The 23,216-nt window shown below is 48.5% G+C and overlaps 1 protein-coding gene across 3 annotated transcripts; it reads right to left on the minus strand.

The window, feature by feature from the left end:
• Position 1: 1 nt before the first annotated feature.
• On the minus strand, positions 2 to 21,280 carry TMEM39B (transmembrane protein 39B). Of its 3 annotated transcripts, XR_012381314.1 has the most exons (10): positions 21,033 to 21,280; positions 19,169 to 19,295; positions 18,432 to 18,651; positions 17,767 to 17,850; positions 17,294 to 17,448; positions 10,096 to 10,432; positions 8,749 to 8,936; positions 4,502 to 4,622; positions 2,117 to 2,839; positions 2 to 126 (listed from the first exon to the last, which is right to left on the minus strand). XR_012381314.1 is itself a non-coding variant. In XM_025855769.2 (9 exons), exons 1-9 carry the CDS (start codon positions 21,034 to 21,036, stop codon positions 2,597 to 2,599), a joined length of 1,479 nt encoding a protein of 492 aa, XP_025711554.1. In that variant the 5' UTR covers positions 21,037 to 21,280; the 3' UTR covers positions 1,678 to 2,596. The 3 variants fall into 3 exon arrangements, 2 of the variants coding, with proteins under 2 accessions (XP_025711554.1, XP_025711556.1); XM_025855769.2 differs by lacking the exon at positions 2 to 126 and having other exon boundaries at positions 1,678 to 2,839; XM_025855771.2 differs by lacking the exons at positions 2 to 126; positions 17,767 to 17,850; positions 18,432 to 18,651; positions 19,169 to 19,295; positions 21,033 to 21,280 and adding an exon at positions 17,577 to 17,739.
• Between the last annotated feature and the right edge of the window lie 1,936 nt (positions 21,281 to 23,216).

Genomic DNA, 23,216 nt, shown 5'->3' on the forward strand with positions numbered 1-23,216 from the left:
GGAATTCTCAGCTTTTTCTGCTCCTATTTCCTCTTTTATACTGAGGTCTCCTCCCCTAGCAAATTTTTCTCCTTTCGTAGTTAAAGCCAATCATAGACCCTGAGCTGGATATGAATAAGGAATCCTCTGGAGAGGGGGAAGAGAAGGATGTGGAGATAAGGAAATAAAGAAGCTAAGAGTCAACCCGATTACAACCTTATTGGGAGATAAGTGGAAAAATAATGAGACTGGTGCAGGGCTTTATAGTTGACCGACCGATTTCGTCCCCCACCTCCACCCCTAGCAAGCTGAGGGCAGGGGTAGGTTCTGTACGTTCATCAACATCTCCAGCACCTTGCACAGGATTTGGCACATGGTGTGTGCTCCATAAATGTTTACTGAATAAGCAACAAATGAATAGGCCTGTGACTTCCACAAAGTGAGGGATGATCTCCCTTTTTTAGGATGAGGAAATTGAGGCTAAGCGTTCATGTGCCTTTTGTAATCATGGAATTTATGATTGGTACACATCAGACCTCCCTTTTTGCATAATGACAGGCCAGTCCTGGTCCCCCGCCTCAACAAACAGGAGAAGGGTATGTCTTCAAGTCACCAGTCAAAAAGGGAATTGTCTTTTAGAAGCTGAATGAGGGACCTGGGTTTCCAGGTTCTGTTGCAACAAATTGCCTCCTCTAGTTGTGTGTCTGGCCGGTGCCTGGCCCATTAAGGGAAACAACTCAAAAAGCCACCTCTGGAACTCAGGGTCAGGAAAGGCAGCATTATCTTTCTCTCCCTACTGCCTCTGCTCAAGATCAGACTTATTTTCTCCTGGTCTATTTTGGCTGCTCCTCAGTGGTCTCCTGCCTCCAGGCTCCCCAATTGCACCGTCTCTGTAAAGCAGAGACCTTGTCAGGTTGTTCCTCCGCTTAGCAAATTCTGTCTGCCCTTAGGTGATGCCCAAACATTGCAATCTGACACACAGGCTGGTCCTTATTCACTTCTTGGGCTACCTCCCCACCAGGCAACCCAGGCTCCATCATATTCGGGGAACCCCCTTTCCCCAAGTATGCTATCTTCTTTTCTGCCTTTGCATATGCCATTTACTCTGCTTGGAATTCAATGCCTTCCCTTCCCCCTTGACCATGGGGTGAACAAATTCACTTTCAAGACCCAATTCAACTTTCCCCTTCCTGAAAAACTCTTCTTTCCAGACTGGGTATCTGTCCTCTCTGCTCCCCAGGGCCCTGGACACACATTTTCCTCAGCTAAAACGTAGCATCCTAATTTGCTCACAAGTTCTCTCTCCTGGTTGTCTAAGGGACAGCATCTTCCTCATCTTTGCATCTGTCCCATGCCTAGCATGATGCCTTCCTCACCAGAGACACCAAAAACTTTTGTTGCAGTGTCTTCCATACACCACCACAGACTCATCTGCATATCCTGTGGCCAACAAGGGCTCAGTGAACACAGGCAGAGCAGATGAGTGGCTAGGACTGTCCTTTTCTCCCAGCCTGAGCCCTCCAGCCTGTCTTATAGGAGCCAGGGGGCTCTCCAAGCAGCTTTGTTTCCACTCTAGCACTTGGCCTCGCTTACACTCTCTCCCTCGCCTAGAGCCATTGGTCCTTCCTGATCCATCACCTCCCTGCAGACCCACCCCATCCCCACCCTATGTTCCTTATCTTTCCTGCTCTAGGAACCATTCTGCTTACCCTCCCCAAATATACCAGGATGTTCCAAATCTCTGTGCTATTCCGTATGTCCTTTCCTCTGCTTGAAGTGCCTTTCCCCCATTTTGTCCACCTAGGTAGTGGCTGACAACTCAAGACTATCCCCGCCTCCAAGAAGTCCAGAGAGCATTAAACATTCTCTCCTGTGCTACTCTGTATCTTGTAACTGTTATACCCATCCCAGTGTAGTATGACTTTTTTGTTTCTGTGTCTGGACATCCTATACCACAGCACCTGACACAGAGCAGGGTCTCAGTGACTGCATGCTGAGAGAATCAGGACATCACATTCTGCTAGGATAGTGGTGTTGTCTTTTGGGAGGGTTTCTTGACTACTGTGTTGCCTTTGGCAAGTCACTAGAGTTCTCTGAGTTTGTTCTTCATCTATAGAATTGGAATGACAGCACCTACCTCCTAGGGTTGTCATAAAAGTTGGATTGAGACAAGCCTATAATGCACGTAAGATTAATGTCCAGTACACAGCATTCAGCCATCAGTAGCTACCACTGTTACCATGACCTCTGGTGCCTCATCTCTTCTCTACTGGAGAAGGCAGGACCCATAGGGGCCCCAGAAGCCACACATGGGGCTTCCTGGCCCAGAATCCTAACCTCTAACATCTGCTCTCTACCTGATAGGCAAGAAGAAGGGAAAGAAACAAAGGACACACAGGCTTAATGGGAGTATAAAAATAGGACTTTTTTCCCCCCCCCCATAATCACATCAATTATCAAAGAAACAAACAGTATGTAACAAAAATACAAAGCTCTGGTGAATTTTTTTGTCTGTTTTTGTGGGGTTTTTTGCCCCTCACCCAACCCTCCCCAACTGCCCCTTCCCAGAGAGCCCCTGGCTGAAGCCTGGATGCTGTCCCTGGGGTCACCCTGGGGCTTAGGAGAACCGGTGGTCCAGGTCCCTCTGAGGGCTGGCCGAGTAGGAGTAGGCCTTGCCCAATACCAAGCGGTCCCGCAGCAGCTTGAAGAAGGCATAGTAGTTGCTGAAGAGGATGAGCGCCAGGGAGATCGTCTGGTGCCACTTTTCAGAAGACATTAAGGAGTATAGCTGGTAGACAATGACAGCACCCTCCAGCAGCAGAAGGATGTTGAGGATCCGCAGGGGTTTGCTGAAAAAGAACTGCCCAGGAAAGGGTAGGCAGGGACTAGAAAGTATGTTCCAGAAACCTGCCTCCTGGATGGGGGTTCTGGGGGGGCCAGTGAAGGGGACAGGCTCTTGGGGCCCCATGCAGACGTGGGTGGGGACTCTGCCACCCTCTCTGCTTTTGCTTATGGTCTTTCTTCTGTCAAGACTACTGTTTGGGCGCCTGGGTGGCTCAGTCGTTAAGCGACTGCCTTCGGCTCAGGTCATGATCCCAGAGTCCTGGGATTAAGCCCCTGCATCGGGCTCTCTGCTCAGTGGGGAGCCTGCTTCTCCCTCTCCCACTCCCCCTGCTTGTGTTCCCTCTCTCACTGTGTCTCTCTCTGTCAAATAAATAAATAAAATCTTAAAAAAAAAAAAAAAAGACTACTGTTTCCCACAGAAGTTAAGATCTTGTTGAACTTCTACCTTCCTCTAGGAAGCTTTTCTTGAGAGATCTTGCTTGCTCACTCAAACTTTTTCTGGTCTACAATCAACACCTTTTTATATGTGATCCTCCTGGCTACAGCCTGGACCAAACAAATTAGAATCTTATGACATAGATATGGAAAGTTATTATAGACTTTACAGTCTGAGTCACCCACTTCTTCATGGGTAGCATCCCGACCTAGGCCAGAAGCTTTCAGGGCATGTGGTGACACCTCACTCTGACATGGTATTTACAAAGCAGAGTAGAGTGCAGGGACTCAAGAAGAATGTTTTGATCAGTTTCAAAGAGGTGATCAAGGTCTAGGGAATCTCGATTCTTCAGGGGCCAAGGTAACTAAACCTCAAAAGCTGCTTACAGGATGGGAAGAGACATGGCAGGAAATAGGAGTCCAAGAAACCAGCACGCTCAGGCTCAGCTCTGCACCTGACAGCCTGCAGGACCCTTGGGCAAGTCCCTTTCCTGTCTGGGCCTCAGGTTTCTCTACTGTGAAGAGATCACCCAGATCAATTTCTCAAACTGTGTTCCTTGGAAGCCCAGGATCTGAGGAGGCCCTTTTGGGGCCTAAGGCAGTGGTGAGTGGGAAGTGAAGGGAGTCCCAACCCTTTCAAATAGAGCGGTGCCATGAGGTCCTATATACCAGACTTTAGTCTATGACTGTGCTGGAAAAAAGAATTTTGATAGCAAGATAAGTAAATAAAATGGAGACCACTAGCCTCAGCGATTCTGAGCAGCTCTTTTCATAATGCTGAGTCCATGAGTCCTTACTATCAGACCCCAAGGTTCCCAGCAAGGCACCCTTGAACAAGTCAGACCCTAAGCCAATTTCAGTCTCAGAAAATGGCGACAGCCCTGGCACTTCTCTCACGCGCCGGGTGAAGGCTGAATGGAGGGTGTGTGGCAGGTGCTTACCACTGTGCCCGGCACACCATATGAATGAGGACAGTTATGGTTTTTGCTCCTAAGAACCCCTCCTTTTATGGTGTCATCTTTCCCGCCTCCCCCCGACGTTTTCAAAGATCTGCTATAGCAAGTAAACTGCAGTTATGGAATCACCGTTTGTATGGCTGTCCTGTGCTGCACATGTGGGGTTTCCTTTGGATTGGAGAAATACTGTAAATAGCTTTCTGTCGCTAGGACGTCACCCTCCTGCCTTGGGATCCTCCCTGCTTGAGATCAGGCCCTGCCCCTCCTTCCCAGGGGAGGAGACTCACGTGGAAGCGGAAGTGGGAGACATCCGAGGGGATGGCCACGTTGTAGTGGCCCACGGCTTTGTAGACGTTCTTGCTGTGCTTCACCAGCACGCCCTGTGGCCACATGCATTCTTCTGTCCACCTGGAGGCACAGCCCAACAGTGCCCCTTACACCCAGCTCACCCACAAAAGGGGCTACCAGCAGACTGGGCCTGGTGTGACCACCAGGGCCCGATTCTCATTTCTATCATTTAGACACAGTGACTTTCCTTTCCTGGGTCTCAGGTGCCTCCTCTGTAAAAATGGGGTAAGAATCATGAGAAATTCATGGGAGTCAGAAGGTCTAGGGTTGAGATTCAGGTCTGGGGGGCTGTTAAGAAAACGCTTTTCCCTTTTGGGTGCATTTTCTTTCTTATTTATTTATTTATTTATTTATTTGAGAGAGAGAGAGAAAGCAGGAGCAGGGGAGGGGCAAAGGGAGAAGGAGAGGCAGACTTCCCGCTGAGCAGGGAGCCCGACTCGGGCCTCGATCCCAGGACCCTGAGATCATGACCCAAGCTGAAGGCAGACACCCAACCGACTGAGCCACCTGGGAGCCCTGCATTTTCCTCACCTACTCTCACCTCTAGCCTCCAATTGGTCCACTGCACAGCTGCCTGAGTGGTCTTTGTAAAACACCAAGCTGAGCCTATTTTCCACTCAAAACCCTCTGAAGCGTTTTCAGTGCCCTTGGAGTCAAGTCCCCAAGGATTCGTTGTGGCCTCTGAGGCCCTGTGTGGACTTTCAGGACTCTGGCCGCATAGCTTGTGCTCAAGCCATTCCTAGCGGTTTCTAGTTCTCCAGCACAGCCTACGGTTTCATGTCTCTGTGTAAGTCACTCCCTCCAACTGGACTGCCCTTCCTGATGCCGTATCCTTCTGGCAAGCTCTTTTAAAACTCAGGATCCTCCAGAAAGCCTTTCTCAAACTCCCCACAGAGTTCAGCCTCCTTCAACAGCAACCTGAATCTCCTGCTACTGGTCCACTTTCCCCAGTGTTTCGTCACTTATTTCCTTGTATCCCTCACTCCTTGAAGGAAGGGTGGTGTCCATTTTATCTCTATGTCCTCAGAGCACGGCACAAGGCCTGGCACAGAGAGGCCTCAGTGAGCATGTGAGTGGGATGGTGCGTTCTTCCAATTCTGCCACATCTCCCAGGGACTCCAAGGGTCCTGGGCCAGAGGACAGAGAATCACAAAAAACTCTAACTCATGTTCCTACCTTGTTGATTCATTCATTTAAAAACCAGTTATCAGGGTACCTGGGTGGTTCAGTCGGTTAAGCACCTGACTCTTAGTTTTGGCTCGGGTCCTGATCTCATGGCTCATGAGAGAAATGTCAGGTTCCAAGCTCAGTGGGAGTCTGCTTGGATATCCTCCCCCACTTCCCCTCCCCTGCTCATGTGCACTCTCTCTTCATCTCTCTAATACATATGTAAATCTTTTTTTAAAAAAATTAAAAAACTAGTTATCATGTTATATCTAACAACATGGATGAACTTCACAGGCAATAGGCTGAATGAAAAAGAAACTGAACCCAAGATTTCATTTATGTGAGGTTGTGGTTAGTTTTGAAAGAAAATAGAAAAATGGTTGTCTGGGTGGTGGTGGTAAGTGGGGGGCAGTCTTTGGGAAGAGCCACGAGGAAATTTTCTGAGAGGCTCTAAATGTTCTACACATCTTGTTCTGTCTATATGTGGGGGTGCAGGTCTGCCTACATATGGGGGTACAGGCAGGCCTACCTCTACAAGGGGGTACAGGTCTACCTATACATGGATGTACAGGACTATCAAAACTCAAAGAATTGTACACTTTAAGATTTATGCATTTCAGACTTTTAACTCTAGGAAACAAACCAAGGGTTGCTGGAGGGGACGTGGGTGGGGAGATGGGGTAACTGGGTGATGGGCATTAAGTAGGGCACTGAGTGTTATATGCTACTGATGAATCACCAAATTCTACCTCTGAAACTAATAATACACTATATGTTAATTAAACTGAATTTAAATTAAATTAAAAAAAAGATTTGTGCATTTCACCGTATAAAAATTTTATCTTAAAAAAAGACTAGACACAAACCACAAAAATTTACTGTGGACCTATTTTAAGCCAGGCACTCTGCCAGGAGTGAGATGGCTGAGCGCTTGACAGGCAAGGACCCTGACCTCCAGGAGCTTTAGTCCTGGAATAACAGGCAAGTAAATGAGCAAACAGAGCAGAAAGAGTTGGGTGCAATGATCATGATATTATGGGATTGTGGGAGCACGGGGTAGGGGGCACTGAACCTATCCTGGGTGGAGAGGAAAGTGTTCCTGGAGAAAGCAAACTGCTAAAGGATGCATAGCAATTAATCAGGAAAAGAAAGGTGGAAAGGGTGTTCTAGGCAAAACAAGCATCATGTGCCAAAGCCTGGATACAAACATGCATATAGAATTTGAGGATCCGAAGCAGTCTGGTCTGGCCAGAGCAGAGTATGAACAGGGAAGGCATGGTCAGAGAGGAGGCAGAAAAGGCTGGGAGGGCCCAGTTCAGCAGCTGGGAAGCCATGCGAAGGAGCCTGGGTCTTCTCTGTGGACCATCATGGTGAGCTACAGACAGGTTTCTCCTCATGTTCACCTATATTCTACCTTTCTACTCCTCCCTCCCTTCAGAGGCTAAGGCTAAGCCGAGTCCCCTTTAGGCCCATTTGGCAATGTCTATCCCCTTCCCTCGACCATTTGGACAGAACCTGGGAGGGACCCTGACTAGCATGGAGGGCTATGTGACCCCAAAGGTTATGCTCCTGACCACAGTTCTCCAAGTTATCTTACTTAACCTTACCCCAGGGAAGATGGTAGCATCCCTGTTTTATAGACCAGAAAGCAAAAACCCAAAAGGGCCAACTGCTTACCCAAGGACGTTCATGTATCCCTTCTTGGAACATCAGAAAAAAGTTACTACTGATAAGAAAATGTAGCATTCTCATTGGCCCTAACTCCTGGGGGCAGCCAAGGGACCTTTCTGGGGCTGTGTCTGAGGACCTGGGGAAATGGATAAGCCCCAAGCTAAAAGAAGGAATGTCTGTAAATAGCACCTACTATAATGTTCCATGGACTGTCCTAGGCATTTAGCTACTTTTCCTCTATCATCTATCTACCTACCTACCTACCTACCTACCTATCTATGTAAAGTAATCTCTATGTCCAACGTGGGGCTCAAACTCACAACCCCCAGATCAAGAGTCACATGCTCTACTGACTGAGCCAGCCAGGCGTCTCTGTGGCCTCCCTTTGCATCTCTGCTTCTTGATGGACCTACCTCTACAAACCTGTCCTAGGGGCCTCTTCTCTGCCACACCTTGTGCTGGGCCCGAGGCTCAGATGTGATTCAGGAGGGCCCAGACTTGAAGAGCTTCCAGTCTAATGGGGGGATAAAGGCAGGAAAAAATGAGGGTAACCTGGGTGAAAAGTACTGTGAGGATGGCACCATGAAGGATGAGCCAGGCTGAGGGGACGCTGGGCTCCTGAGCAGGTGCTTCTGTCTCTGCAGTGCTGTCCTGCAGCCGGGCTTCCTTCTTCCCATCATCCTATAACCATTTGTGTTCGCGGCTGTCACCCGCACCAGACTGACCTCCTCTAGGACCTTGTCTTGGTCATTCTCTCTTTGTGACTCTGCTTCCCTGGCCAGGGTTCTCCATCGGCTAACGTGGTACCCTATCCTCTGCCCAGACTGATGGTTCTAAGGCACCTTGGAATGGGTTCCTCTACTGTTCCAAAGCCTCCCATAGCCCCCCTCTGCCTGTAGGTCAAAGTCCAAGCTCCTCTGTCCAAGGCATAGCACCAGGCCGGGTATGGCTTCAGAAGAAGTTAAACGTCTGCCGGAAAGGAGGTGACCTAATAACTGAACGGATAAGTGAGCAGGTAACAGAAGGAGAGAAGCAATGAATGAAGGCAAGAGCAAATCGGTCCGTGAGCTGCGTAAGTAACAGTCAGTGAATGAGAAAGTCAACGAGTCTATGAATTTACTGCCTGGCCTTCTCCCATCTCCAGCATACTGCAAGTTACCTAAGCACAGGGGACACGTCTGCCTGGGGCCCAGCCATACTCCACTCTGGCCACAAGGCCTAGCTTACAAGATGTGCTCAACAACCATCTGCCAACTAAATGCATGAGCTGGTGAGGGAGAAGGCCTGTGGCTCTGCAGACATGGACCATGAGAACTGGGGTTGGGCAGGGACGTGGAGGGCAACTCACGGGTGCTGCAGCACGTTGGAGCACAGCGCTGGGTCCACCTTCTGCCAGCAGCCCAGGTGGGCAGCGGCCTTGTGCAGGAGGTCACAGTAGCTGGCAGGCAGCAGGTGCTGCATGAGGATCACTGAGGTGCTGACGGACACCAGCAGGAAGAGCTCACAGGACCAGCGCTTGTCATAGTAATGTGTGTTCTGGGGGCAGCAGGAGATGGGTAAGGCCTGGGATGCCCAGAATGGCCTCACTCCCTCCCCTTTCCACGATTCGATCTGCTTTAGAAACCAGGGCAGCCTTCCAGGGGGCCTGAGACCAAGGATCAAACACCTAACAAAGAGGGCTTAATCGTGGACCTAGACCCTGTGCCCACTACTCAGTTCTCTATAAGCTCCTCTTACAGCAAAACTGCTCCCACCGCCTACCACTCCGAGCCAGAGTACAGGCTCTGGGGTCCAAAAGACATGAGTTCAAATCTTGGCTCTGTTCCTTATTAACTACGTGACGCTGGGCAAGTCATCTCACTTCTCTGTGCTCTAGCTTTCTTTTCTGTTACGTTGTAAGAACAGCTACCAAGCACCTCTGAGAGGTGGTAGGAGGATTATTACACTCCTGAAAGCTCTAGCACATTGTAGGTGCTCAAGAAACATGAAGTCCTCTCAGCCTTGAATCATTCAGTGCAGTCCACCCCTGGAGAAATGTTTCAAGCCTACTGGCTGCCGGGGAGGTACCTTCCCAGAAGGCCATACAAGCTGGAGAGAAAGCACAGGCTTTTGGAGTCGCTCGGGTCTGGATGAGTCCTGGCTTTCCTACTTCATGATACAGCTGCACATCGTGACAGGCCTGGGCCAAAACAGCCCTAGTGAAATATACCACTGCTTTCTGTTATCAAGTATTATGAACAATGTCCTGTCCCCCTCACTGGCTAGGTGACCTCGTGCAGGCCACGTCCTCTCAGTGAGCCTTGTTCTCGCCACTCTAAAATCGAGGCAGTCGTGGGCGCCTGGGTGGCTCAGTCGTTAAGCGTCTGCCTTCGGCTCAGGTCATGGTCCCAGGGTTCTGGGATCAAGCCCCACATCGGGCTCCCTGCTCGGTGGGAAGCCTGCTTCTCCCTCTCCCACTCCCCCTGCTTGTGTTCCCTCTCTCACTGTGAATCTCTCTGTCAAATAAATAAATAAAATCTTAAAAATAAAATAAAATAAAATCGAGGTAGTCGTTACTTTAGCCCTCAAGAGAACAGACGGGAATCTTATCAACAACGGCCCAGTTATTCATGCAAGCAGGAGGGCTCCTGGGGGGCAGGCAGCAGGGCAAGGCCCCAGGCAGGCCCTTTCCCCCACCCTGGGTTGAGCTACGCACCTTCACGAACCAGACAGGCACAAAGGCCACATAATAGGCGCTCAGCATGGAGCTGACCAGCACTTCCTTCATGCGCCAGTTGAAGTCCATCTTGAGAAACTCCACCTCGCTGCGGATGAGACTAGGGGACAGGCAGCAAGCGTGTGTGGGCATGGCGTCTGGCCCATACAGCTGCCGTGTGTGCTGCTTCCACGTCTCCCTCAGTGTCAGCAGGTAGTCCCGGCTCCGCGCCAGGCCACTCACCGCCTCCCGGGGACCCATGGAGGTCATGTGGCTGAAGAGGTTCGTCTTGCGGAGGTCACAGTTCAGCTGCAGGAACGGAATGTACATCCCAAACCTGCTGGGGAAGACAATGGTGAGGGGGAGGCCTGCCCGTGGGCCACGATCCCCACCCTTACCCATGGAAGGATTCTTCTTTCCTCCCTGGGCTTTAGCTCTCCCGGCTACTCAGAGGGGAGAATGTACCCATCCTTCTATCCAGCCATCCTTTGATCAGTCAACATAGGTATCAGCATCGAGTGCAGGCCAAGCACTGTGCTGAGCATCAGGGACAAAGTAGGAAGCAGGAGCTGAGGGCCCTGCCTCATGGTCTACTGCTGACTAACAGTGATCCTAACAGCCCACGTTCACTGGGCACACACAATGCTCTAGACACCGTACTAAGCGCTTTACATGTGTTCTCTTCTTTTGCTTCTCCTAAGAACACTATGCATTCCGTACTATTATTTTGTACCCCCTTTGAAGAAGCTGTGGCTCAGAGAGGTGAAGTGGATTTCCCAAAGGTTACCCAACCAGTAAGAAAGCAAAAGAGCCTGGATTCAAACCCAGAACCATCTGGTACCAAAGACCAAGAGGCAGCTCTTCAGCTTGTGGAGAAAGGAGGTTCAGGAATAGTATTTATTGTGTGCCTATTATGTGCCTGGCACTGAAATGGGCACCTCCCCCTTTTTTTAAAGATTTTATTTATTTATTTGACAGAGAGAGAAAGGAAAGCACAAGTAGGGGGAGTGGCAGGCAGAAGGAGAAGCAGGCTTCCCGCCGAGCAGGGAGCCCGATGCGGGGCTCAATCCCAGGACCCTGGGATCATGACCTCAGCCGAAGGCAGACGCTTAACAGAGCCACCCAGGCGCCCCTGAAATGGGTCCTTGAACAATACAAGTCCCTTTCCCTGAGCAGTACCCCTAGGGCTGGAGCTAATTAGTCAAGGGGTGTTTTGAGTGCATGACTAGCATCTTTTGAGGAGAAAACTAGGTGGACCCAAAGCCCAGGAAAGTAGGTAATTATAAAAAAGTAGTTAAGAGCCAGGGTGCCTGGCTGGCTCAGCTGGTGGAGCACAGGACTCTCGATCTGGGGCTTGTGAGTTCGAGCCCCACATTGGGCACAGAGATGACTTTAAATAAAAACAAACACATAAATAAATAAATAAGTAAGTAAGGGGGGGAAGTAGCTAAATGCCTAGCAAGGTCCATGGAACATTGTAGTAGGTGCTATTTATAGACATTCCTTCTTTTAGCTTGGGGCTTATCCATTTCCCCGGGTCCTCAGACACAGCCCCAAAAGGGTCCCTTGGCTGCCCCCAGGAGTTAGGGCCAATGAGAATGCTACATTTTCTTATCAGTAGTAACTTTTTTCTTCCTTTTTTTCTGATGTTCCAAGAAGGGATACATGAGCGTCCTTGGGTAAGCAGTTGGCCTTTTTGGGGTTTTGCTTTCTGGTCTATAAAACAGGGATGTTACCATCTTCCCTGGGGTAAGGTTAAGTAAGATAACTTGGAGAACTGTGGTCAGGAGCATAACCTTTGGTCAAATAGGCCAGGATTAAAATCCCAGCTCTGCTACTTACTAGTACTGTAATTTAGGGTAAGTTATTTAACCTCTATGAGCCTCAGTTTCCTTAATTTGCCCTAAGTTACATAGCTCGTATTGATTCTCTACACTCAGGCATTACACGTAGTGTTTTCATAAATACTTTCTTTAAACCTTGCAACAACACTCATCACGGTGCTTGATTCAAAGTACAAGACTCATAAAATTTCGTTTAGAAAAGAGAGACCAGTGATTCTGTGGGATAGAAAAGATGACTGCAATGGGATTCCCACAACACTCTTCAGGACACCTTCTGGGAATGAAGGAGTGGGGCACCTACAGGAACATATAAGGGATTCAGACCCAAACTTATGGCCAAGTACTTAAGAATCTCCTTGGTTTTGCCTCTAAGAAGGACTGCAGATATAATTAAATTATTTGGTGACAGCAAGTAACTGCTCCACAAATCACAAGTTAGAAGCTATTTCACATGCAAGACAGCAGATTCCCTCTCATCTTCTCCACTCAAGACGTGACGGTATAAAAGTAGAAAATAAATTCTTATCAGCAAAAAGAATGGGAGTGGGGTTATCAGTTCACAAGTGATTTTGACAAATTTAGAAAGCAGATGGAAACATGTTAACAGATGAGGAAGGAAGCCATCATCTAGAGCAGTGCTGTCCAACAGAAATATAATGAGTATCACATATGTACTTTGAAATTTTCTGGTAGCCACATGGAAAAAAAATATGAAGTTAATTTTAATACTCTAGTTTACTCAACCCAATATATACAAAACATTATCACTTCAACACCTAATCATTATTTACAAATGAGATTTTTTTTTTTTTGAAGATTTTATTTATTTTAGAGAGAGAGAGAAAAACGAGCATGCACGGGAGTACATTTGAGGAGGGGAAGGGGCAGAGGGAAAGGCAGAGAATCTCAAGCAGACTCCACGCTGAACGCGGAGCCCCACGCAGGGCTCAATCTTACAACCCTGAGATCATGACCTGAACCAAAGCCAAGAGTCAGGTGTTTAACCGACTGAGCCACCCAGGCGCCCCTACTTTCTTTTTTTGTACTAAGTCTTCAGAATCTGATGTTTATTTCACACTTAGAACACACTGAAGGGAAAGAGGCAAACTAGCCTCTTTCGAATGTTCAGTAACAACAGGTGGCTAGAAGCTACTAAACTGGATGGTGTGGATCTAGAATATGCTATGAGAGGACTGCACTGGGGGTAGGAGCTTATTTGCCTAGTGACCCAAGAGAGACTCTGACTTGAAGTAGGCACAGCTGATAAAGGGTAGAAGCAAGCAGCAGGACTGAACAAATGGGATTAAACAAAGATCTGTATTTATTTGTAAAAGTCAGTCCCTTTATTCTCTTACCTCATACAACCTACCCTGAAGAATTCTTAGATTAAAAAATTGAATAAACTGTCTAGAGAGAACTGTGGTCTCTAATGGGAGCACCTCAGAGTAACCCCCTCACTCTGGCTTCTGGCCTATGGAGGCCCACAACCTGACAACTAGCACTGCACATCCTCATCCTAAAGCAAAGTCTGCCAGTCAGTGTGTCCTGCTCGTGTACTTAGAATTCCTAGTCAAACCTCCCACTCACATATATATATAATGGCAGAGGGAGAGGAAGTGCACTGCAACTATTCAGTCCTTCATTTGTCAGTGTAAAGAGACAACCAAAGAAACAAACTATGCTTAGAAAACTAGCAGCATGAAACAAAAAACTGACCCCAGTGAAAATACAAAATTGAGGGAACAGAAGAGATTTTTAAAACAAGAACAGAATGCTATGAGAAAAGAACAATCAGGAAATAAGAGGCCTTGGAGATGAAAAATATGATTGCTGAAAAACTCAATAAAAAAGCTGAAAGATAAAGTTGAGGAAATCTTCCTAAAGGCAAAGTAAAAAGAGAGAGCAAAGAAAGACAGAGGGGGGAGAGAGAGAGAGAGACAGAAAGATGGGGGGAGGGGGAGGGAGAAAGGGAGAGAGAGATGAAAAATATGAGAGAAAATATAAGAGAAACAGATAATCAATCTATGAGCTCTACTACCTGATAAACAGAAGCCCCACAGAGAACAGAAAAAATAGAAAGGAAGATATTATCGAAGAAATAATAGGAGAACATTTTCCTGATCTGAAGATATACCCAAATCTCCAGGTTAAAAGAGTCCTAGAGTACTGATAAGATGAATGACAAAAGTCCCACACCAGACGCCTCCTTGTGAAATTTCAATAATCAAAAGATAAACAGGATATCTCTAAAAATTTTCAGAAAGGAAAACGAGTCATCCACAAAGTAACTGGAATCAAACTGGCATCAGACTTCTCATTAGAAACATGGGATGCTAGAGACAATGGAGTAATATCTTCAAACTTCTGAGAGAATATGAATTTGAACTTAGACATCTACATTAGCTGAACCATCAATCAAGTATGAGGGCAGAATAAGGGCATTTTTAGACATGCAAGGCCTCAGAATGTATGTACCTCCCACATACCCATTGTTAAGGAAATTACCTGATAATGCACTCCAGCAAAATAAGAGGAAGAGGAAGAAAGAGGAAGACATGGGATCCAGGAAACAGTGGATCCAACCCAGGAGGGCAGCGAAGGGAAGTCCCAGGCTGAGAGCTGTACAGCAGGCCTAAAGAACAACCACTCCAGACTGGAGCAGGAGGATGGAGGGCTCCAGGAGGGATGTCTTTAGGGGGAAAAATGGACTCCAGGCAACAGGTAGCATGATTGAGAGGCTGGATAAACTGGAGGATATGTTGAAGGCCCATCATTCTTTTGTCAACAAGAAAAAAGAAAGGCAATTAGAACTCCAAGGGAAAAAAAAGGCTGTATAAGAAAGTTACAATCTAAATATGAAGCAAACTAAAATGTGACATGATATTAAGCAACTGATGGAATGTAAGAAAAGAGAAACCATTTGACCTTGACATGAGGAACTTTCTTTTTTTAAGAGGCCCAAGATTAAAACTCAGTAACTATAGAGAAGGAATATCATCTATGCACACTACTTGGCCCTGAGGTGAACAATATTTTCGTTACTCATAATAACATCAAGACTACTTACTGCTTTTTAGTTTTTAGAATTAACCATAGACAAAGAATGGAAGACTTAAATGTGGTTATATAGGAGAATATGAATGTCAAGTTTAATATATAAGACTATAGCTGCCAGGAAGTGAGAGGAGGAAGAGGGGAGGAAAAGTGGATGTGTAGCGTTCCTAATATTACCGTCTACATAAAAAGGATTAAGATACTATTGTTGATGAAATAAAAAATACAGGCATACTGACATTACTGGAATAGAGAATAATAATAACAGTTATAAAATACTGGGAATGGTATGGATGGAAGGGTGAACTAAGTAAATCTTCATCTGTCATCGAAAGGAATCAATGAATGTGTGCATGTATGTGTGTATGATAGGCTTGTATATGCATAAAACACTTATTTCCAGGATATATGAGAAACCAGAAATATCGGTAGTTGCCTCTTGGAAGAGAAACTGGGCAGCTAACAGACAGGAGCCGAGGAGAGACTTTTTCATTCTATGTTCTTTACACATTTTGAATGTATATATTCTACACATATTTATACATGTTGAATTTTAATTCTGTAAACCTATTATCCAACTATCAAATCAATCATATGTTTTTAAAAGGAATAAAGGCACAAGGATACTAGAATTATGGGCGTAACTCAAAAAACAGTGAAAGCCAGAAACACGGAAGGAGATCGCTTTGGAGGAGTGGGACTAAAAAGCTGAAAAGTGGGGTTGGAGGCTGCTTTTCACCATAAGCTTTCTAGCACTCCTGGACTGATTTGTTAGGATATGCCTGCCTTACGTTAATAAAAAGTTATAAATGAAATAAAAAAGTAAAGCAAAATATGACTACTGGGTGATACCTGTATCCGAGGAGAATGGATTCACTGGATAGTAACCACAGGGTGAAAAAATTAAGGCAACTGTTGACGGCTCTAACCAGTACAACCCCTGAAGGGTCATTTGTTAGTATCTATGGACTACACCTTTCGGCACAGTAATTCTACTTCTGGGCATCTGTTGTACAGAACTATTGGACAAGTGGTCAAAGGTGTATGCAAAAGAAGGTTCCCTACCTCATTGTCTCCAATAGGGAAAAGCCAGGAACACCTCGAAAGGTCACCAATAGAAGGCAAATACAACAACTGTGAAAAAATCTATATAATGGAATACTATGAGGCCGTTAAAAAAATGAGGCAGACCTGTATGTATTGCCATAGAAAAATACCCAAGTTATAGGATTATGCGAAAAATGTAGTAAATTGTACAGCATCATGCATAGATTAATCCCTTTTTGTTAAAAAAAAAAGTGTATGTGAGTATGCTTGAACAGAAAAAATTTGGGAGGATATGCTGCAAATAATGGTTTTCTGGAGGACTGATATTAAAGAGGACTTTCATTTTCTACGTTAGAAGCTTCTGTAAAGTTCAATGTTTTTATAAGACACATGTGTCACTCTTACAATTAAAAACTAGTAATAACTGAAACAAGTGTGATGGGTCTCCTCCCATGACAGAACCCTTTTGGTCATGCAGGGTAGAGAGGGATGAGTATCTGGCTCTGAAGCTTCCCAGGACAGAGAACTGGCCCAGCCTGAGGAAATTCATGAACCAGAAAGCTCCGGGGTTGGGAAATGACTGTAAATGCCCAGGGAGCCAGGAGCCTGCACCAGGAACAGCCAGAATGGACGTCTTGCCAAAGTTCTCCCCAGTTCTAGGCCAGAAGGGGGCAGTCCTGGGTTCCTCCCAGACAGGATCTTCCCATCCTCAACAACCTGAGCTCTGGTGAGATGGAGTGAGTGAGCAAACAGACATGAAGACTGACATACACACGTGGCACGTGCAGGTACACCCCCCCCCGACATTTCATGCACAGACACCCACACAGAAACATTTCCACACGCAGGTGCTTGCATGCACACAGACCTGGGGGAGGCACCGAGAGATTACATAAACACTAGGATACAAAAAAGGAAAGAACCAGAGAGAAAAGGAAAGGAGAGAGAGACGAAGCCCATGCATCCCCATCAGGAACGTTCCTTTGGCATATACGTTCAGATCTGAGTCCCATTCTGACCTCCCCACTGGTGGCACCTAGGGTAAATTATGCCTGCTCTCTCAGTTTCTGCTCTTGCAAAAGAAAGCTAATCCTCTTGTTCTCAGGGGGATGCTGTCAGACAGTGTGGGAGGACATTGTTGCTGCCCTTCCCTGAGTCTTCCAGGTACGGGGGTCTGCTGACCCAGCCACACTCAGGGCAGAGGTCAGGAGCTGGGTGCTAGGCAGTGAGGGGGTGAAGTGAGGGGTACTCACGGATAGCAGAGGAACAGGAGGTTCAGGAAGGAGTAGGTCCTGAAGAGGTGGATGAGGGAGCGGCACAGACTCCAGCCTGTTGCCGTGAGAACGGTGAAGCGGGTGAGGAACAGCAGGACGGAGCGAAAGAGGGAGACCTTCCCCCTCTGAGAAGCCTGGGTCGGGACGAGACAGGACGGATGGGGCCTTGGATGGAGGCCACCGGGGCTGTGCCCACATCCCACCCGGCACGGTCTGTGATCCCACCCAGGGGAACGTGGGGCAGCAGGCCGGGCTGGTGAACCTGGCAAGGCGAATCCTTTTCCTCGATGCCCCGTAAGCTCCAAGAGTGGTGGGATGTAATGTTCTCCAACCAAGTTCAAAGGGAGCCCCAAGGAACTGCCTGAGGCTTGAAGGGCTTGGAATGCTTTCTTGGTACCCCCAGGGGAAAGGGGAGTCCCAGGGTCCCCGGCCAGCCTCTGGGACCCAATCACCTCCTTCACGATGGACCCAATGAAGCGGCGGCCCAGAACGATGGTGGTCACCATCAGCAAGTTGAAGTCGATCAGGTGGAAATTCTGTCGGGGGTGGGCAGAGGCTGGGGGTCACGTGGGCCCCCTGCCCATGTACGGGCTTTTTTCATCCCTACCTCCCCCTGCCAAGTCCTTTCCACACGGACTGTCCCCACTCTCTGACCTTCACAGGCCTCCAGCTGAATCAGGCCAGGAAATTACCTAGAGGAGCAGAACAGGACCGAGAGGAGGGAAGTGGGACAGTCCCTGGAGATGAGAGAGTGGTGTGTGAGCCCTCTTGCTCTGATCACCCGTGCCCCGTCCCTGCACCTCTTTCTGGGCATGGAGATCTTTCCACTCCTGAAACTCATGTATGCCCGTGGCTCTCCTCCCCGACAGGACTTAAGATTCTGTGCTCTTTTAGGCAACATCTGCCAGATTTATCTCTGCTACCTTTCAAATGCCTAACACGGTACTGAGCAATCAGGGGTGAGCATCCAGGAATCATTCGCTTCCTGTTCCTTCCACACTCTCCATTTCCAGCGTGAGGCCAAGCGTACAGGGCACTTGGTAAGCTGGGTTAAACTGAAACCAAATGTCACACACACATACACACACACACAAGGTGGTCCTAGCTGGGAACCTACCAGGGAGGTGTGGGAGGGTGGGTGGGAGGGCGGATACCACCACACTGTCTTGTAGATGTTGATGTAGTGAACGAAGAGGGCTATGAGCTGGCAGAAGAAGAGCTGCAACTCAAACAGAATGCTGGCCTGGACTGGCAATTCGGGGATCTTGCAGTGCTGGAGGGGCACAACCGTCTGGGTGGCCAGTGGCGGGCTGGAGAGGCCTGTCCCAGAACTGCTCCTGGGAGGTGGGCAGGGAAAAACAACAAGAGCTGACCTGAGAACCCCATCAAAGAAGGCCTTCCAGGACACAGGGTGGTGGGGTTGGATCAGCAAAGCAGCTCCTGGCAAGGATGGGAGTCCTCCTAATCCTGCCTGTCAGACAAAGGAGCCAACAGAGACTTTTCCTAACCCTAATCTTATCCGGGCTTTCCAACATTCCCCAGGAAGGAAAGAATTATTAGATCCATTTGACAGATGAGGAAAAGGAGGCCCAGAGAGGGGAAACAACTTGTTCAAGCCACCGGCAAACCAGGAGCAGGATTGTAACTGGAATCCAGGTCTTTGGGCTTATTACCCTATATCACACTGCATCTGCCCAAGTGACCATCACTTCTGAGTCTTCTTTTTTGCTGCTCGCTGTACTCAAACCCCCATCTGACATCTCCAATCCTAGAGCCCGAGCCCAGTGAAGGAGAGCTTTGTTTGTATTGCCCCCGGGAGCCCATAGTGAGGGGAAAGAGACAGAGGTGGTTTACCTGGTGCGCGAACGGACACTGGTGACCGATGCACTGGAAGTATGGCCCCCACCAGAGCCCCCTGAAGATCCTGGCTCACACAGAGGATTTCGACAGTAGGATGTCCTGTTGGGACCTCTTCGTCCTCCTGTAGGACTCAACATAAGGTAGAGCCTCAAGCCCGAGGGCAGAGATCAAGGGTAATAGCAATACTGGCTACTGGTTACCTGGTGCCTCCTTCCATCATTAATCACAGAGACCTCTGACCTGGCCCCTGCCTACCTCTTCAGCCTCATCTCCTACCATTCTCTGACTGGCCTCCATGCTTCAGCCATCCTGTCTTTTCTCTCCTTAAGCAAACCAAACCTGTTGCTACCTGTTGTACTTGCTGTATCCTATCCACAAAGCCCTTCCCTGACTGCCATTTTTAAAGTACCTGCCCCCATAACTCTCTCATTTCTATTTTTTTTCCCACAACAATTCACTCTTGGAATTATCTCATTCATTTGTTAACACATTTATTGTCTGTCTTTCTCACAAGACCAGAAGGTCAGTGAGGTCATTACCCTTTTCTGTCTTTTTTACTGCTGTACCCCCTCCTTCCATCACAGTGTCCAGCATAAAGTAAGTGCCCTGTAAGTGTATGCTGACGAGTGAATGAACCCAGCAAAGTAGGTCTTCCACAGATTAGGAAACTGAGTTTATACTGTGTCACAGGTAGTTTGGGGTCTGAGGCTTGAGCTCTTAGCTCTGGTGTACACTGCTTTGTTCAGATACTACAAGTCTCTCTAGGCTTAGGATCTGGGGCACCCTTGAAGCCTTTTCCTCCAGAGTCCAAGATCCAGCTCAACAGGTGTCTCATGGTTGGTCAGGACCAGAGGCTGAGAGCCTGGCGTCTCATGGTCAGGACCACAGCCTGAGCATAGGGTCAAGGATGTGGGCTCTGGGAGAATGCTGTGGTTGTGGATCCAAAACCTATTTCTCTAGGCTTAGCAGTCTAGTCCAAGCTCCCAGGCACCATCCTGCACAAAGGTCCTACACAAAGCTCCGAAGCACCACCCAAGGCCTAATCAAAGTTACAGCTTTGTTCAAACCTCCTCATAGCAACACAGCCTACACACATACACCCACCCCTTGCCCTAGCTTCCCAGCTCAGAAGCTTTTCCCACATGTCTCCAAAAAGTACTTGTCCAGGAGTTCTGCACCCAACCAGCCCCCAACCCAGAAGCCCTCTTCATATACTATTACACCCTATTATACCTGGTTTAAACATCTCACACATGCACCCTCAGTCCAAAAGCTCTGCCCACACCTACTCTCCTCTCTTTAGAAGCTCTACACCCACATAAAGCCCCTGGGCCCAGAAGCCCCGCCTACACACTGTTGTCAGCCTAGAAAACCCGCCCACAAGCCAATAAAAGCTCTCTCTGCCCAGAAGCTCCGCTCCAGAATGGACTCCCGCGGTCTGGAAGGTCTCCATCCCGCCCCATCTCCCCCAGTGCCAAGCCGCTACAGCCCAGAAAGTTCGCCCCCGCACAAGCGCCAACTGCCCACGAGCCCACGAGCTCCGCCCTAGCACCAAGGCCCCGCCCACCGCTGAGCTCCGTCCCCACTTCTAGCCCAGGTGAGCGGGTGCCCCCCAAAGCCCATGCCCCCACAGGCCCTCTCCATTTTAGAAGTCCCGCCCCCCGTGCCAATGCCCCGCCCCCACAAGCGAGGCCCCACCCCGCAAAGCGACAGGAGGGGGCGGGGTCCCTCTGTGCCCCGCATCCCCTCCCCCTTCCCTCGCCGGGATCCTGTCCGCGTGGGGGAGCAGTCAGCATCTTGGCCATCCCGACCCCCACGCCCGCCGGTTCCCCGGCCGAGCCGGAACCGCTCCGCTCACCCATCTCCTCCCCCCGGCGCTCTCCGCTCCGCCGCCGCAGCTCCTGCGGGCAATATGTCGGAGGCGACGGCGGCCGGGAGAGGACTAACCGCCGCAGCCCAGTCCCCGGGTATCAGCCGCGCGCTCCCGCTGGCCGCCAAATTTGCATACAAGGCGGGCTGGAAGCTGGGGGCGCGCTTCTTAAAGGGGCCGCGCGGACAAAGGCCGTGGCTGCGCGCTCTTTGTCTCACGGTCCCCTACGCCCTTCCTGCAGCTGCTGCTCCGAGACCCCAGAGGGAGGGAAGTCACCGCCTGCTCTTCCCGTGCGTGCCTTCTCCCAGCATTTCTTCAGGCCCGAGGGAAAGGGCCGGAACCGCCTCTCGGCTCCTGCCCGAGATGGACCGTAGCCAGGAGTGGCCCGCAGGCGCCTCAAACTCAACGCGTCCCAAACTGGGCTTTCGTCTTTGTCTTCGGCCTTATTTTTCTTTGGTCCCCCCTGGTCAAAACCTGGGAGTCATTTCCTTCCTTCCCTCGATCCCCCCACAACCAATCTTTCACCTAGTTTGGTGGACCCTAGGTCCTAAATCTTTCTCCTGCCATCACCTTAGTTCAAATCCAGATTCTGCTCCTTCTGAGCCTTGAAATCTTGTTTCTTGCTCTTTACAACGAGGCTGGTAATATTCACCTTAAAGGTCTTGGTGAGGATTGAATGAGATACCGCATGTAGAACAGGGTCTGTTTTAACAAATGTTAGCCATCATTATTATTAGGATGCATGGCAAGTACTTAACACAGAGGAAGCACTCAATAAATGAGCTACTACCACCAACCATTAGGATTTCTTCCCTCGCAAGACCTATAAACTGTCTTAATCACCTGGTAGCTCCATGGCTTAGGACAGTGCTTGGCACATGATAGACATCAGTATTCAATTAATTGAATGAATTAGCAGATATTTAATTAATAGATACAGAGCTTACAGTTAAGTGGGAGGAGATGGACATAAAATTAGTAAATTCTGTAGTATGTTAGAAGGGAATGATTGTTGGGCGCCTGGGTGGCTCAGTTGGTTAAGCGACTGCCTTCGGCTCAGGTCATGATCCTGGAGTCCCGGGATCGAGTCCCGCATCGGGCTCCCTGCTCAGCGGGGAGTCTGCTTCTCCCTCTGACCCTCTTCCCTCTCGTGCTGTCTCTCACTCTCTCTTTCTCAAATAAATAAATAAAATCTTTAAAAAAAAAAAAAAAGACTAATTAAAAAAAAAAAAAAAGAAGGGAATGATTGTTGTGGAGGTAAACAGGAAGGGGGGATGGGAGTTTGCCATTTTAAACAGGACAGTCAGAGTAGGCTTCACTGAGAAAGTGACTTTTGTCCAAACACTTGAAGGAAATGAGTGAGTCAGTCATACAGCTATCCAGAGAAAAGGGGTATTCCAGGCAGAGGGAAAAATCAGTGGAAGGGCCATCGGGTATGAACATGGCTAGTGTGTTTAAGAAACAGCAAGGAGGTCAGTGTAGCTTGGCTGGAATAGACATGAGAGTGGGATGTGAGAAGAGGTGGACCATATGGGGCTCCTCATTACTCTGAATGAGATGAGGAACTATTGGCAGGTTTGAACTTTTTTTTTTTAAGATTTTATTTATTTATTTGAGAGAGAGTGAGAGAACAAGAAAGATTGAGAGAACCAGTGGAGGGAGGGGCAGTGGGAAAAGCAGACTCCCTGCGGAGCTGGGAGCCTGCCATGGGACTCGATCCCAGGACCCTGGGATCATGACCTAGCCGAAGACAGACACCTAACTGAGCCACCCAGGAGCCCTGAACTTTCATTTTTAAAGAATCACTCTGGCTGCTGTGTAAGAATAGACTGTAAAGGAACAAGGGTAGAAGCAAGGAGACCAGACAGAGGATATGGCAATGATTTTAGGAAGAGATGTTGATGGATTGTACCAGATTGAGTGAGGGAGATGTGTTGGATCCTGGATTTGAAGGTAAAGTCAATAGGATTTGTGGACAGATTGAATAGGTGTGTGGAAGAAAGACAAGATTGAGTATTACTGGGCACCTGGGTGGCTGAGTTGGTTAAGCAACTGCCTTCGGCTCAGGTCATGATCCTGGAGTCGCAGGATCGAGTCCCGTATCAGCCTCCCTGCTCAGCAGGGAGTCTGCTTCTCCTTCTGACCCTCCCCCCTCTCATGTGCTCTCTCTCT

This window comes from Callorhinus ursinus, unplaced genomic scaffold, assembly GCF_003265705.2.
Source record: "Callorhinus ursinus isolate GAN/ISIS: 27379988/994484 unplaced genomic scaffold, GSC_fseal_2.0 scaffold18, whole genome shotgun sequence".
Classification (NCBI taxonomy): domain Eukaryota; kingdom Metazoa; phylum Chordata; class Mammalia; order Carnivora; family Otariidae; genus Callorhinus; species Callorhinus ursinus.

Coding starts and splice junctions, on each gene's coding strand:
- TMEM39B (XM_025855769.2), bottom strand. Junction 10,433..17,293: donor CTCCTGTTCCTCTGCTATCC/GTGAGTACCCCT, acceptor CTTCCCCAGCAG/GTTTGGGATGTACATTCCGT. Junction 8,937..10,095: donor TGCCTGTCTGGTTCGTGAAG/GTGCGTAGCTCA, acceptor TGCTGCCCCCAG/AACACACATTACTATGACAA.